The 15,175-nt window shown below is 46.3% G+C and overlaps 1 protein-coding gene across 1 annotated transcript; it reads left to right on the top strand.

Moving 5' to 3' along the window:
• The first annotated feature begins 4,892 nt into the window (after positions 1 to 4,892).
• On the top strand, positions 4,893 to 12,359 carry CHMP2A (charged multivesicular body protein 2A). Its single transcript, XM_060256727.1, has 5 exons — positions 4,893 to 5,088; positions 5,179 to 5,358; positions 7,559 to 7,689; positions 10,145 to 10,206; positions 11,635 to 12,359. Exons 1-5 carry the CDS (start codon positions 4,921 to 4,923, stop codon positions 11,757 to 11,759), a joined length of 666 nt encoding a protein of 221 aa, XP_060112710.1. The 5' UTR covers positions 4,893 to 4,920; the 3' UTR covers positions 11,760 to 12,359.
• The last annotated feature ends 2,816 nt before the right edge of the window (positions 12,360 to 15,175 follow it).

Below are 15,175 nucleotides of genomic sequence, written 5' to 3'. Positions count from 1 at the left end.
CAGTGTGAGCTGAGTGACTGGCCCAGCATCACCTAGTGAGCTTCTGTGGTAGAGTAGGAATTTGAACCTGGGTCTCCCAACTACATCGGGCAGGCTCTAGATCAGCTCCCCTTGAGGGGGCAATAATTGCCTTCATTTGGGTGGGTGTGAAGACAGCAAGGGTGGCAGGCACTCGCCCAGAGCCTCCTAGAGCCTGTTGTATTTTTCTTCACAACAGGCCTTACTCCTAGTTGTTTATAAAATAAAAAACCCACAATCATCTGGAATCTGGAAACCTTTACTAGTTTTTGTGGTAGGCAGCACAATTGTGACGGCTGTATATTAAGTCCTTCAAAAAGAACGCTCTTATGCAGCTGTATCTCTGCATCACAATGCATTAAGTTTTTAGTATGGCTTGCTTTGGGTTTAAACATCCTGAATTGCATGCATGGGCCCCTCTGCTTAGGTGCTGTTCAGGATGAACGTGTCCGCAGTCCCATTTGGCAGTTAAGAGGCTTCCACAAGCTATCATTTTCAAGATGGCTCGCTCTGGCTTGACCTTTCAAAAGGGATTCTGCTTTAGCTGTACTGTATGGACACAACATTTTGTTCCTCCACTTATTTCTGTGTCTTTATGCACTATTGGAATGTTATGATTACGTTTTATACCTTGAACTATAATGGGTGAGGTTTACTCATTTCCCTACTTTTGCACCTGCTATTGACTATTCTCAGATGTGGTAGAGGGTAGCTGGTCTGTTCTACTTCTGATAAACTTGTTTTGAGGGTAAGAAAAAGGGAAGTCAAAGCTGCATGGACCTCCTTCCGTAGGAAGTCATAACTCACTATTACTTGAGCTAAACCCAGATTCCTGGGGGGGTGGGGGAAGGGATAAAAGCTTAAGACAACATTGGTTTGCTTTACTCAGGCTCCTGCTGTAGCTGCTTGAGGATGACTGATGTGCAGAGGACTAAAGCGCTCTGTATTTCAGTTTTCTGACTTATTTTGGACTTAAAAAAAACATTTTAATGGACTTTGACTTTTCCATTTGCAAAGATTTGATTGCTGTCTAATAACACCTGTTTAAGGGAGCACCTGCTTTCTCACAGATGCACCATTTTGGGGGGGGGGGGCGTTAATTTTAGCCAACATCCCTAGTGGTACTTTAAGGCAGCCGAGAGATTGGGCAGGTAACTTGGGACGCCTTGGGTGCATTGTCAGCTCCAGTATGGGAAAGAGATTTGGGAGTGGGGCTTGGAACGGGCAGGGTTTAGGAAGGAGAAACCTCAGAAGGGCAAAACGCCATACAGTCTACCCTCCAAAGCAGCCATTCTCTTTAGGGTAATAAAGTGTTAGAGCATACTTAATGGTGAGAATCTGTCCTCAGGTTCCATCCGTCTCCTCTCAATAGGCGACAGACAGAGCACGCGCTCCCCATCGAGTCTCATGGCTGAGTGAGGATCTGAACTCTGCTCTTCTAGCCTGGAGCTCTAACACTTCATCACATTGGCTCACCCTGCGATTAATAAAATATAACGGTCATTGTTTCCCCAGCAGTCCAAATTACTTCCCCGAGCTCCAACAACCAGCGCCCTCCGTTCATTTCTATATACAGCCCCGTGCGTAGAATAAACAGCCGAGCGACGCCAAAACATGAACTTCCGGTATCGACGGACGGTCGTTATTGGCTATGGCTCCCTATGGGTGAGCTGTGGTGCCGTTCTATCTCAGATCATCTCTATGATCACACCCGCCTTTTAAAGACTTTACCATGGGAGGACAAGGCTTTTTTGTTTTTTTAAACTGAACTGTAGACCGGAAGTCGCCGACAAAAGTGTGTGGCCCCTCTCTCCCTCTCTGTTTCTATGGTCCGCCCCCTCCTCAGCCCCTGAAGGGAGGCCTCCGCCTATTGACTCCCTCCTCCCCTCGTGACCCTGAGGAGAGACGGCCGCTCTTGTGACGTCAGCGGGCCAAGGCGGAAGAAGAGAGGAGAGGAAACAACAAGGAACTGAAGGGAGGCTTGAAGGTGCTGTTGCTGGGTAAGGAAGGGAAGGGGCTTTTTCTGAGTGTGGTGGGAGGGTGAAAGGGGCGCGTGGAGACTGAGCCCCCCCCCCCCTCCCTCTGTTTCTTGCCTTTGGATCCTTCAGAGAAAAATTTATCCGACCACTTTTCACGGCTGGATAGATGGTGCTTTCCTGCGGTTTTATGCATACAACGACCCTGTGAGGTAAACTAGGGGGTGCGTGTATGGCCGGCCCAAGGTCGGGTCATCTAGTGAGATTAATGGCAGAGCAGGTATTTGAAGCTGGCTTTCTCTCGCCTGGTACTCTTATATCCCATTCCCCCTTTGTGTGAATAGGGTTGGAAAAAGATTCTCACGTGCTGCCATTGTACAAAAAGGAGTGTGGATAATGCATTAAAAAAAACACTTGGCATGTGTTCAAAGTACCAGCCGCACCCTATTTTCCATCCTTTTAGTTATTAGTGTCATGATGTATTTAGAATTATATCCTGCTTTCCATATGTAGAATGATTCATTTCTTATCCTCCTTATGAAGAGAGAATTCACTCCGGTGTTAACTGTAAGGAGAATTTCTTTATCTCTGGGTGGCCAACTACTGTTGGCATTTGCCCTATTAATATTTAAATAGGGTACACTGGTCACAGCTTGTTCCTGGTACAATTGGAGATGTGCTTTCCCATGCACATTTATGCACTCTTTGTCTTTTCTGTATTCTGGTTCCCTAACACAAACCTTAGTACTTCCCATTTCAGCTCTTGTCAGTTGGAAGCCGCCCTTGGTAGATGTTGCCCCACCTCTTCATCTGCATAGCCATGATCTTGGTTCCCTTTCCTGTTAGTGTGTGAACAGACTGAGATGGAATAGTGCACCTTGCTTTTATGATCTTCAGCATATGGTGCCTTCTTTCTGGAAGCATTTTTCCCCCTCATGCAAAATGTTAGGTCATGGGTGGCCAAACTGTGGCTCAGGAGCCACATGTGGCTTTTTCACACATATTGTGTGGCTCTCAAAGCCCCCACCACCCTGTCAGCCAGCTTGGAGAATGAATTTGTCTCTTTAAATCACTTCTTCAAGCCAAGCCAGCCAGTGACATGGAGAAAGCATTTAAAGTCGCTTTCTTTCCACCTCTTCCTTCCTTTTGTGGGTCTCAAACATCTGATGTGTATTCTATGTGGTTCTTACGTCAAGCAAGTTTGGCCACCCTGTGTTGGGTGCTGCAGACGATACCAGATGCATCACCTTTCTGCCTGCAGGAAGAACTCTTACAGATCTATCTTCATCAAAGGAGAATGCATGGCTTGGAATCTTCTAATATTTTATCCATGTGCTCAGCCCCATGACAGCTATTTGGTGGCTGATTGTTGAGACTTAGTGGTCTCAATGTTTTGAAAGTGCTAAGCTCAACAAGTTTGGTAACGCCTAGATGAGAAGAAAATAAAGCCCCAATATATTAAAATGTCTTCTTAGTAACCCTGTTTATATTAACAGTGCTTTTGTATTAACCTGGAGGTGAGGAGGCGGAGCTCACTTTATTATGTTTGGCATGTGAGCTACAGTAAAAGACTTCTGGCTTCATAGTGATCACTGTAATACCACCCACAGATAGGTGATTTAAAGATGCAAATACAAATAATGATAGAAGGGAGATGCTGTCCCTACATGTGCTGTTGATGAGTTCACTGGTGTAGCTAAATATTTGCTTGTGCAGTACAGCCCCACAGCTCTATTCTCTCCCCCCCCCCCCAAAAAAAAAATATCTCTTGGACCATATCTCTTTGCAGGCACTGTTGCCACATGGGTCTGTCTGGTTGATACTATGGCAGAGATGCTGTCTACTTACAGACATGCCTCTGTTCTATTACAAAGGTTGAGGGTGGTTTGCAAACACATCTTTAAAAAGGTTTCTTCTTCTCATCACCACTGATACTGATCGACCTGCTGTAGCCTTGGAGAATTTCCATTTCTTCTCCTGCTTTAAAAGGTGCGCTCAGTGTATTTGCTTCCGTTGCTCTGCTCAGTTCATTAAGGTTGTTTATGGTGTTCAGGGTAGCATTGAGGGAGATGGGAGTGGGGAAGCTAATAAGTTAGGGGTTGGATCCACCCAGGATTTCTGCTGGTGAGAAGAATAAATGTCCCCTTCGACAAACCAGACTGTGTTGGGGATCTTGGGATCTCCATGAACAAATATCATGGAGAAGAGGCTGTAGTTTAGAGGGGAATTGGGTGAGCTAGCCTGGCTGGATCCAGCCCAACATTTGCCGAATGTTATAGTAATGAGGTTATTCAGTACTGGCAGAACTGCAAGATGCTTATCTTGATGTTTATAATTGCTTCAGTGGATAAGTAAGTGAGCCCCTGCTGTATTAAGCTCTGCCCCAAAGTGGCACCACCACCAAAAGGATCTCTAGATCCGGGCTGCCACCGGACATCCTACAGAATGCTGGCGATCATAGTCGGGAAGTCAATACCGCCTATATTGGACTGAAACAGCGCTATAGAATGGTTTTAAAATTGATATAAGTAAATTATGGTTTTATATGTTTTATTGAATTGATTGTTTTTATGATGTTGTAAGCCGCCCTGAGTCCGCTTGCGGAGAGGGCGGGATATAAATGGAAAGTAATAAATAAATAATAAATAAAATAAATAGAAACACAGGTAGGCCAGTTGCTTCTGCACTTGCCTTGGCAAGGCTTGAATAGTCATTTCAGTTCTAGCCCTTGTAGTCTTTGCTCAGCTATGCACCTGGTCTGATGTGTTCATTGCTAAGCTTAGATTACAGCCACCCTGGTCTGAGGGTCATTCTGAGGATCAGAGCTCAGTTTAGCACGTACTCCTGTGGGGCTACCTTGTTATGGGGATGGGTGTAGATGTCTGGAAACTCCACTCTGTTGTAGGCCAACCTATATTCTGCCACCATGGATCTGCTATTTGGACGCCGGAAGACCCCGGAAGAGATGCTCCGACAAAATCAGAGGGCGCTGAACCGTGCCATGCGAGAGTTGGACCGCGAGCGCCAGAAGCTGGAAACCCAGGAAAAAAAGATCATTGCCGACATCAAGAAGATGGCAAAGCAGGGACAGATGGTAAAAGAGAAGAGGGGCAGATCTTGGTGCATGAAGACCAGTGGGAGGGGGTTTGCATTTCCTTCTCTAAACCTGTTTCTCCCGCTGCAGGATGCAGTAAAGATCATGGCTAAAGATCTGGTGCGAACGAGGCGTTATGTCAAGAAGTTCATCATGATGAGGGCCAACATCCAGGCAGTGTCCCTCAAAATACAGACCCTCAAGTCAAACAATTCCATGGCTCAAGCAATGAAGGGCGTCACTAAAGCCATGGCCACCATGAACCGACAGGTGAGTGGGCTCAAAGCACGTGGAGTGAAGTAGGAGTGCTGTAGGGTTAAGAGGAAGACTTCCATCTCTTGGGGTTTCGTTCTGGTTATCCCAAGTTCCTTTTCTTGTAATAGGGTGTGCAAGCTGCAGGGTTGGTTTTCTGACAGTTTTTGAGGCTTACTTTTTCAAGTAGAAGTCAGCAGGTTTTTATAGTTAGAGAGCCAAAGTACATCCAGATTCAGGGTAAGAGATTAGCAAATAGCCAGAGTAATAAAGCCTGTTTGTATAATGGAAAATATACAGATTAGCATTACTGATGGTTGACATATTTTGATAATCCATGCACAGCCTAAACACATTGGTTTTTCAAGTTTTTTTTCTCAGGAACTGGCACCCACAATGTCTCACCATAAGTAAAAAATATATAGGGGAGCACTGTGGCATAAATATGCAAACAGTTAATGCTGGATTACTGGTAACTGTTTCCTTCTGTGGTTTCCCTTTCTGTAAATCATCTCTCAGAAATCCTTTAGTCCTATAAAAATATTTTTCTGCATTTGCATATTGGCTATTCTAGCATCCCACTCCCCCCTCCAATACATCTTTTTTTAATCCATTGCTGATTCCATAAAAAGCCATATTTGATTATGGGGCTCTATAAATTGCTGACCCCTGCCTTAGAAGAACCTTGATGAGAGAAAGCAAACAGTAGGGACAGAACGCAGGAGGTCAGGGAGAAAACATTGCTTCAAAGAGCCTAGAGAGGTTTGCCTGGGGCAAAGCCTCCATTCAGTGTTACTAGGGAAGTCCTGATTCCCGTTTACTCTTGACTGCCTCACTTTCCTCTGTGCTGTTAATACCAGATATTGCCCTCTGTGGCAACAGACTAGTTTGACACTCTTTTGGCCTTGGATTCCTCCTGAAGGAATTATCGGGATGGCATTATTCCTTTGGCATGCCGAAACTTGTGTGGGGAATCCCATGTAATAAATCCCAGAGCCTCTGACCTAGATTAGGTGGAGGAATACATTTTGCAAAGGAGACAGGTTTGTAATTAGTTCACACAATGTGCTTTCTTTTTTCTTGTTAGTGTTTGCTAAAAACAAACAAAAACCAGAATTTGGAATAGTCTGATTTTGTCTACTAGTGTGAATGACTGGGAGCTGCCAAGCTTGTCGGGGTAGTACAGTGGGGCTGAGTCATACATCTCTTGCGAGACTTAATTTGACAACATGGAATCTTTCCTGTATCGTCATATGGCTGAGGGCATCATGACACACAGAAGTGGGGGAAGGAACCCAGCCGACTCGGTGGCTTCCTCTCCTGATCTGTTATGCATCTTGAATTGTGACATCACTGACTTAGCATCTGCTGAGCATGCTCTAAGTGGCTGTCCTCCCCTCCAGCCCCTGGAGTCAGCTTTCACATCACTGTGTTCTCGGACAGATGGTGAGCATGTTACAGGGAGCAGCTTCATAAGATTAATGTTTTTCATGTTGCTCAATATTGATTTTCTCATCAGTGGTGGTACGGGCCTGATTCTCGCACCCCCTCTACCATAACCCATTGTTTGTATCTTGCTGGGGGAAAAAAAAGACAGTTTAAACATGGGGGATGGTGGCATTTCTAGTTGATGAGATGCATCAATCTTGAATTTGGCAATTACAAGATACAGTGTGGTAAAGTGGTTAGAGTAATAGTGCAAAACTCAATAAAAATGTTTCTAGCAGGTATTAAATGCCAGGTGCTGTCTGCCGTGGAGCCAAGATGCTTGGGCTTCTGGATCCACTAGCAAAACATTCTGGCCCCAAGTCATATATTCTAGCTCCCAGCCCTATATTGCCTGTCACCTATTTAGTCCCTTGCTCCATTCAAAACAGGGAAAGAAGGAGTGCAAAGGAACATAGGCTTGGTTATGGCAAGGGCTAATCACTGCTGAGGGAAGTTCTTACCCTTCTCTGTGCTGTGACCCTTCAGACAATGTTCAGCATTGCTTTACACACTTCACATTTTTCTAGAAGCGTGGCAAAGCTATGAAGTGGAGCCTTATCATTGGTGCGTCCGGTGCTGCAGTTGGGCAGAAACTTTGTCCTTCTCAAATTTCCTGCAGCTTTGTTGGGACAAGAGAAGGCAGGAGCTGAACCTGGGACTTGTGATCGTGGCTCTGGCCCATTCTTAAGATCAGAGACAAACGACAGCCTGCTGCTTTGGTTTCTTTCAGCTGAAGCTTCCTCAAATCCAGAAGATCATGATGGAGTTTGAGAAGCAGTCGGAAATCATGGACATGAAGGAGGAGATGATGAATGATGCCATTGATGATGCCATGGGGGATGAGGAGGATGAGGAAGAAAGGTGAGCTGGGGCGGGGGGTGGTAGCTGCAGCAAAGAAAACAGATTAGGTGAGGTGTACTCTGCCGGGATTAATTGTACATAGCAGTGGTGCTGAAGTGATGCTGCGTGCCTGAAAGACCTCTTCTTTATTTTTGAGATGACGGTTTTCGCACCAGTGGTGGTCTTCTCCTTTTGTGTAACTTGGACATATCATACTTAGGGGCCCAAATGGATTTCAGTCTGTCCATAAAGTGCTGATTGCAAGCACTTGTAGCCTTATTTTGCCTTGGGCTCATGCAGAGAATGGAGAGTAGGAGTACCTCTGCAAGCGCCCTTCATTTTCACTTTTCTAAACCAACTTCCCTGGGCTGCTGTTAAATTTGTCTTTTCTCCTTTAAAATTCCTTCTCCATGTCTTCTCCTTCAAAATACTAATAACGATGCAGCAAAAAGTAGTTTCAAATAGTGGAACTGAGTGGATGTTGAGCAGTGAAGTGTTTTCTGTTCACCCTTGTGTGTCTCAGAAGCAAACAAGCTGGACAAGCCTGCAATCTGAATTTTATAGATTGAACAATATTTGCTTGAGCCCTAATATCTAAGACCCAGAAGAGATATGTGCATGAAGTATTTTTTGCACCATAAGACTCACTCCCCCCCCCCCCCCCAAAAAAAAGTGGAGGGAAAAGTGTGTGTGTCTTAAGGAGCGAATACTGCAAAAAATTCACACAAATGCCTCTAAATTCACACAAACGGCTCTAAAAACTAGGTGCGTCTTATGCTCAGGTGCGTCTTATGGAGCGAAAAATACGGTAACTAGAAGGACTAGAGTTACTACCACTGAAAAATGGTCTCCTTGACCTGTGGGATTGCTTGTCCTCCCTTCCGCTTTTAATTATATTGTTGTAGTTCATCAGTGCATTGCAAACTTACAAACCATGAATAGACATCTTAAAAATTAAGGCAGGGCTAGCTTGTTGGGTGATTGAATTGCTTAGGAACGTAAGTGCTTTGCTGGATCACACCAAGGCCCGCCAATTCCAACATTTTTTTGCAAGAGTTCCAGTAGCCATTGGGTGGTCCACTGGGAAGTAGTAGGCAGTTGTCCAGAATCACGGAGTTGGAATCTCCAGGGTCATCTAGTTCAATCTCCTGCACAATGCAGCAAATTCACGAATACCTCCCATAAACGCCCCCAGTGACCCCTGTTCCATGCCCAGAAGACGGCAAAAAACCTCCAAGATCTCTGGCCTGGGTAGAAAAATTGCTTTTTGACTCCCCAAAGTGGTGATCAGCATTTCCCTGGGCCTGTAAGAACGGATCACAAGAGCTAAGCACTGATGCAACCCTTCCTGCCCTCTCTTTTATAATCTGCATAGCCCATAGAATCAGCATTGCTGTCAGATGGCCATCTAGCCTCTGTTTAAAAACCTCCAAAGGAGAGCCCACCACTTCCCATGGAAGGCTATTCCACTGAGGAACTGCTTTAACTGTCAGGAAGTTCTTCCTAATGTTTAGCTGAAAGCTCTTTTGATTTAATTTCAACCTGTTGGTTCTGGTCCAACCATCTGGGACAACAGAAAATCCTACACTATACGACAGCCTTTCAAGTACTTGAAGATGGTTATCATATCACCTCTCAGTTGTCTGCTGTCCAGGCTAAACACCCAGTTCTTTCAGCCTTTCCTTGTAGGATTTGGTCTCCAGACCCCTCGCCGTCTTCATTGACCTCCTGTGGACACATTCCGGCTTGTCTGTATCTTTAAACTGTTGTGCCCAAAACTGAACACAGTACTTTGGGTGAAGTGTAACCACAGCAGAGTAGACTTCAAGCTGTCTTCCACCCATCCTGGTTCTAGAAGGATGAGCTAGTGACTTTTTAGACAAGATGCTGCTTTCTTCACCTGTTTCTTGGAACATGCACACAGAGGAAGTAATGTGTGGGCTGCATTCTACAGCTTTTCTGTAAGCCACAAAGGGAGCAAGGGCATTTTTTTTTGGACCACTGATAAGGCTGTGCCATGGATTGTGGAATTTAAAAGCCATAACTCATGGTAACTGCCACGAGGAGGAGAATCAGGCAAGAACAAGCAGAAATCTGATAGGATCCAATATATATTCATTCATTCATTCATTCTCTCTCTCTCTCTACACATACACATATATGTAAGAATAAGAAACTTGCAGTTTCTTATTTGTGAATCTGTCTGCATGTAACACTGCTGACAATTTAGCTTGAATGGTACATTTAACTATGTGGAGTAAGAGGACTGCAGTTATCATTGGGAAGGGTGGTTGGCTTTGGTAAGATTTCAGCTGCCTGACACGTCTCAGTTATGCGGACCTAGATGTCTGTTTATAAAGCAAGAATTGTATCAGTTCATACTGAATTTCAGGAGGTGTGGGGGGAGAAAGAGGATATATGCAGATGCATTCTGGACTCTGACAGAGCTGTTGGTTTCATACTCTTCTGTTTGCAGCGATGCTGTGGTCTCACAGGTGCTGGATGAACTGGGCCTGACACTGACGGATGAGCTGTCTAGTGAGTATTGGGGAGTGGTGGGGGAGGTTAGAGGTAGGAAGATTAGTACGGTAGGGTGAGAGGTTGGCTCCGGATAAAGTAGCTTTGTGTGTGCGTGTGCAAGACTAGTACCTGTCTCATTCAGCATGGGTCAGATTGATTGGCGGGGTGGACTAAAAATGGGCAGAGTGGAACTGATGGGGAGCGGCCAAACACAATCTTGCTTCTAGAACTAGAAAGTCTGTCTGGCTTGTTAGAGTGAACCATCACTGTCCAAATGGATCAGTGTCCTGACTTGATAAAAGGCAGCATTGTGTGTTCATATGTGGGGACTTATGCACAAGGAACAGGACAACTGCTAGTGCTTTATCACATTCTTATATATGAAAGCCAGGGTTGCATATTCTCTAAATTCTCAGGTTTTCCTTTCTCATTTCCCTTGTGCTCATCATTTCCCCTTAGCTGCTGGACAGTTTCTATTAAAACTCTGTAACGATCTTTGGTCGTATGCAATAAATGCCATTTGTACCTTTCCACCCATAAAAACTTTACAGTAGGCATGACACTGTAATGCTAGAACAGCATGCTTACGACCCATTTTTTAAAAAAAGATTAAAAGCCCACTGGCAATGGGGGCGGGAGGAATGGCTGGCATGAAGGAGTGAGGAAGAAAATGGGTACCCGCCGTGTGTTCCATCCTGTGGGAAACCTGAATTGGATCAAAGCGGATTCTGTTTGGCATCTGAGCAAAGAAGGGGGAAACCACAGAAAGTCTCATAGCAAGTGGGAGACGACATTGTGTTGTTGCCCCCCACAAAACCTGCTCAAGCTTGAGTCAGGTGAGTTGCCGTGTTGGTCTGAAGCAGCAGAACAAAATTGGAATCCAGTGGCATCTGTAAGACCGACAAAGTTTTATTCAAGGTACAAGCTTTTGTGTGCAGGCACACTTCTTCAGATACCTGTTCTCCTACTGACGTTTGAAAGTAGGGGAGGAGCAAATGTTTCATGTGAAGGCAGCTCCATCAGTGGAGACTAGCTGGCTGGGAGAAAGCTAGCCACCTTTCTGGTTTTAACACAGTGGTTACTTTGCTTAACACAGTAGTTTTAACACCCTTTTTACGAGTCCTTCCAAGGGGTATCATGCAGTTCAGAACCAAGTAAGTTGTGTTAGTAGGGCAAGCCCCCAGGAATATCCTCCCTGAAGGGCAAGCTTTATTTAGAAAGATGTGGGGCCCAAATTGTAGTGCATAAGGAAATGTTTGGCTAGCCCTTGTACTGACTGAAGTTTAAAGGCTCTTTTGAGTTCACGCATGCCTCTGCCTCTCCATCTCTATGCTGGCGAGGTCTCTGTTCTGCTCAGGTGTGGCTGTTGAGGTTGGGGAAGGGGACTGAGGAACGAAGCGTCTCTGTCTTGTGCCATACCTGAAACTTGGTTCCCTTCCCTTGCAGACCTGCCTTCAACTGGCGGTTCTTTGAGCGTGGCCGGTGGCAAGAAGGCCGAGGCCTCAGCAGCAGCTCTCGCCGATGCGGACGCCGACTTGGAGGAGCGGTTAAAGAACCTGCGGCGGGACTAACAAGCACTACGCTGGGCTCCCCCCTTCCCTCCCTCCCAAAGCTGTGGTGTAGCTCTTAACCTCCCCCGCCCCTCCTCCCCATGTCTCACCTGCTTCTGTGGCAGGTCCTGGAGCCCCCACTGGCTTCTGGGATGGCTGTGTGCACCATCGGGGGAGGCAAAGGTGCCAGCCCTCCGTAGTGCTTTGACGTCCCCTCATCTTTTCTTTTCCAAAAGGACTTTTTTTTTAATGCCACCTGGCGAGGTTGTGAGGCGAAGGGTTTCTTTCTCTCGGCTAAATGTCTCCACTCCACGTGCCTGGGTGGTTTGGAGACTAAGACGCCCTCTTGCGAACCGAGGGCATGAGTGACGGAACCCATTGTAACCCCCCTTCCAGTTCCTTATGGTGTTTTTTGGGTGGTGGAGAAGGGGAGCTTACAGGCAGCACCTTGGCTGATACTGCCGGCCTCCGGGAAGGCGGCAAGAGATTTTCCAGCACTTTTTTTGGGCTAAAGCTTTATGTACACTACCCCCCCTCCCCAAACCTCCAGGGAGATAGATGGGCCTTGCTGCTGCACCTGTTGGTTTCTCTTGTAATAAAGGTTGTAGATTTGTACTGAAAGTTCCTGGTCCCAGCTTGTTGTCTTCTCCCCCCCCCCCCCCCACAACCCAGTCCTTCCACACTGTGATGGAATGTCAGGGCCATGGGGTGCAGCCTGCCCTCCTTCCCCAGCACTCCAGTTCCACCTCCAAGGTTTGGTGTGCATACCGTTGGCCTGAGCATGGAACGCTGGTGCTTCTGGCAAGGTTATTGAACATGTGAAGCTGCCACATGCGGGGTCAGAGCACTGGTCCATCAAGGTCAGTCTTTCTAACCCTGGCCGGCAGCAGCTCTGCCGGGTCTGCGGCAGAGGGTTTTCCCCGTCACCGACTACCTGATCGTTTTAACTGGAGACTTTGAGGATTGAACCTGGGACCTTCTGCGTGCCAAGCAGATGCTCTACCAACTTGAACACGGCCTCTCCTTATTTTTGTCCCTCTGTTTGCTGGGCTTGTAGAGCTTCGTTAAGGAGGACATCTGGCGATTGCTGTACTGGTGCCAAGTTTGCAACTAGCTACCCATTGGCTCCGAAATTTTCAAAATCAGAAACTTTAGAGTTGAAAGTCAGTTTCCACTTAAGCTAGGCAGAAATGCTGTGTTTCAGGCTCATCTCCAGGCCCTTTACCTGTGGGTGTGAGGACATCTAGGACCCTGTCATCTCTCTGCCTGCATGGGTGCGACCTGGCACTCTTTGGCAATGGGCAAAGGGTACAGGTGCCGGAAGAAGAAGCAGGAATACCCTGCGAGCTGTGAGAATCAGGAACGAGGTCAGGTGCATCTTGAAGGTCCTGGAAAGCTTTTTGGAACAGCCCCGGGGCTGGGCCCCTGGATCAGACTTACCCCAGCCCTTCCTTGCACATCCTGCCTGTTAGTGCTGTGGCAGACCTGCTGATGCTGGGCCAGATTCAGTCCGTTTTACTGCCAGTGAGAAAGGCAGGAAGGGCCTTTGGCCACCCCTAAAGGATGTGCCAGGTGTGTCTTGGGACCTGCACATACAGAAGCTATGTCAATTGGGCACTGTTGGTGGGTGAAATTGAGCAAAACTGGTTAGATCCAGTTGCATTCTAGTTTTGTCTCTTGCTTGAGAGCTGGCATGGTGTGGTCCAGGGGTGGCCAAGCTGCGGCTCAAGAGCTACATGTGACTCACATATTGTGTGGCTCTTGAAACCCCCACCACCCCATTGGTCAGCTTGGAGAAGGCATTTCTCTCTAAATCACTTCTCCAAGCCAGGCCAGCTGGTAGCTTGGAGAACACAATTAAAATTAAAATTGCTTTCTTTCCACCCCTTCCCTCCCTCTCTCCCTCGATGTTCATGTCTTGCAGCTCTTAAACATCTGACATTTATTCTATGCGGCTCTTGCGTTAAGCAAGTTTGGCCACCCCTGGTGTAGTCCTTACAGTGTTGGACTCGGACAACTGGGTTTCAGTCCCTGCTCTGTCATGGAAACTCACCTGGTGACTTGGGGTCTGTCACAGTCTCACCCTAACTTACCTTGCAAGATGGTTGTTGAGAAGACAAGGTGGAGGAAGAGAGAGGGCCACATTAAGCTGTTTTGGGAGAAACATGGGATATACATTTTTTTAAAATTGACCTTCATCTGGTCCCGTACAAGCCAAATACTAGCATTCCAGGCAATGCTCCCTCTAAGCTGTGGAGTCTTGTGAGCAAAAATTTACTTCATGAGCTACTGGCATTAAAGTTGAGAGCTACTGCATAAATTAGTTTGCTCTGGGGCTACTTTTCCTGAGCTAAGACAAAAAGGTGTGAGCCACAAAAAACTGAGCTAGCTCACACTGATTCAGCTTAGAGGGAACATTGATTCCAGCCTGTGGGATGAGATATACTCTGCAACTGAGTATAAATTCAGTTTTAGAAATCTTTTGGCTGCTTATGAGCAAGAATCTTTCAGCATCTTGAATGGGAAACATAAGAACCTTCAACCCTCCTTTCATTCGGCTGCACAAGACCGATGGTCAGGTATGCATTCTTGAGATAAAGTTGTTGCTGGAGAAGTTTTCTCCCCTCTTTTGTGTGTGTGACCCCCATAAGATTAGATTAGTGTACAGGCTTCTGTTTTTGAGAGCCCATGTCTAAAAGATGACTACTTAATGCCATCTTGGTGTTGGCTGTTGGAACCCTTATGGGTACAAGTTATTTTTAGGAAGGTTTTCTTGGCTCCTGACATACACAGTCTGTGTTTGCAGTGATTATTGTCTACACTGTTGTATACATGGTCACATGGAATTAAGAACGGTCCCCTCCAGAAAAGAGATTTTGACACAAACCTCAAAGTTATGTTTGTAGTAGACCTAGGTGGGAAAGCCTTGGGCTGCATCCATACATTGCTGGGTATTGTGTTCTAGCAGTCGATCATCTATGGAATTGTCCATCTGAGAACAGCTGCACATGGCTGGAACAGCACAAAGCTACTATGATATCCAGTGATGTGAAGATGTTACAGAGATTCCAGCTGAGCATGTCAGTAAAGTGACCTGTAGCCTTTAAAGCTAGTGTCCAGGTTCTGGGAGGGCAAGGCTGATTACCTGTTGGAGAAATGATGGTTACGTGCTGTGGTGAGTGCTGAGATTCGGAAAGTGGTCGGGTGCTGCTGGGAGAAAATCGGCAGGATTGGAGCATTAGCATGGAAATGCTGACAGCCAGCCAGTTTATTTAAGCAACAGTTATAAAGCACTTTGGGAACATTTTAAGGTGCTATAAAATCTTACAGAAGGGAAATTAGTACAGCTCAGATGGGGGGGGGGCTGAGGAAGGTTCTTGAGAGTGGGCAGGGTGAAAGCGGGGGTGGGAGAGATGTTGGGGGTGGAGTAAAGGAGC

Source organism: Heteronotia binoei, chromosome 15 (genome assembly GCF_032191835.1).
Source record: "Heteronotia binoei isolate CCM8104 ecotype False Entrance Well chromosome 15, APGP_CSIRO_Hbin_v1, whole genome shotgun sequence".
In the NCBI taxonomy this organism is placed as follows: Eukaryota; Metazoa; Chordata; class Lepidosauria; order Squamata; family Gekkonidae; genus Heteronotia; species Heteronotia binoei.
This window is presented reverse-complemented; position numbering and strand designations above follow the sequence as displayed.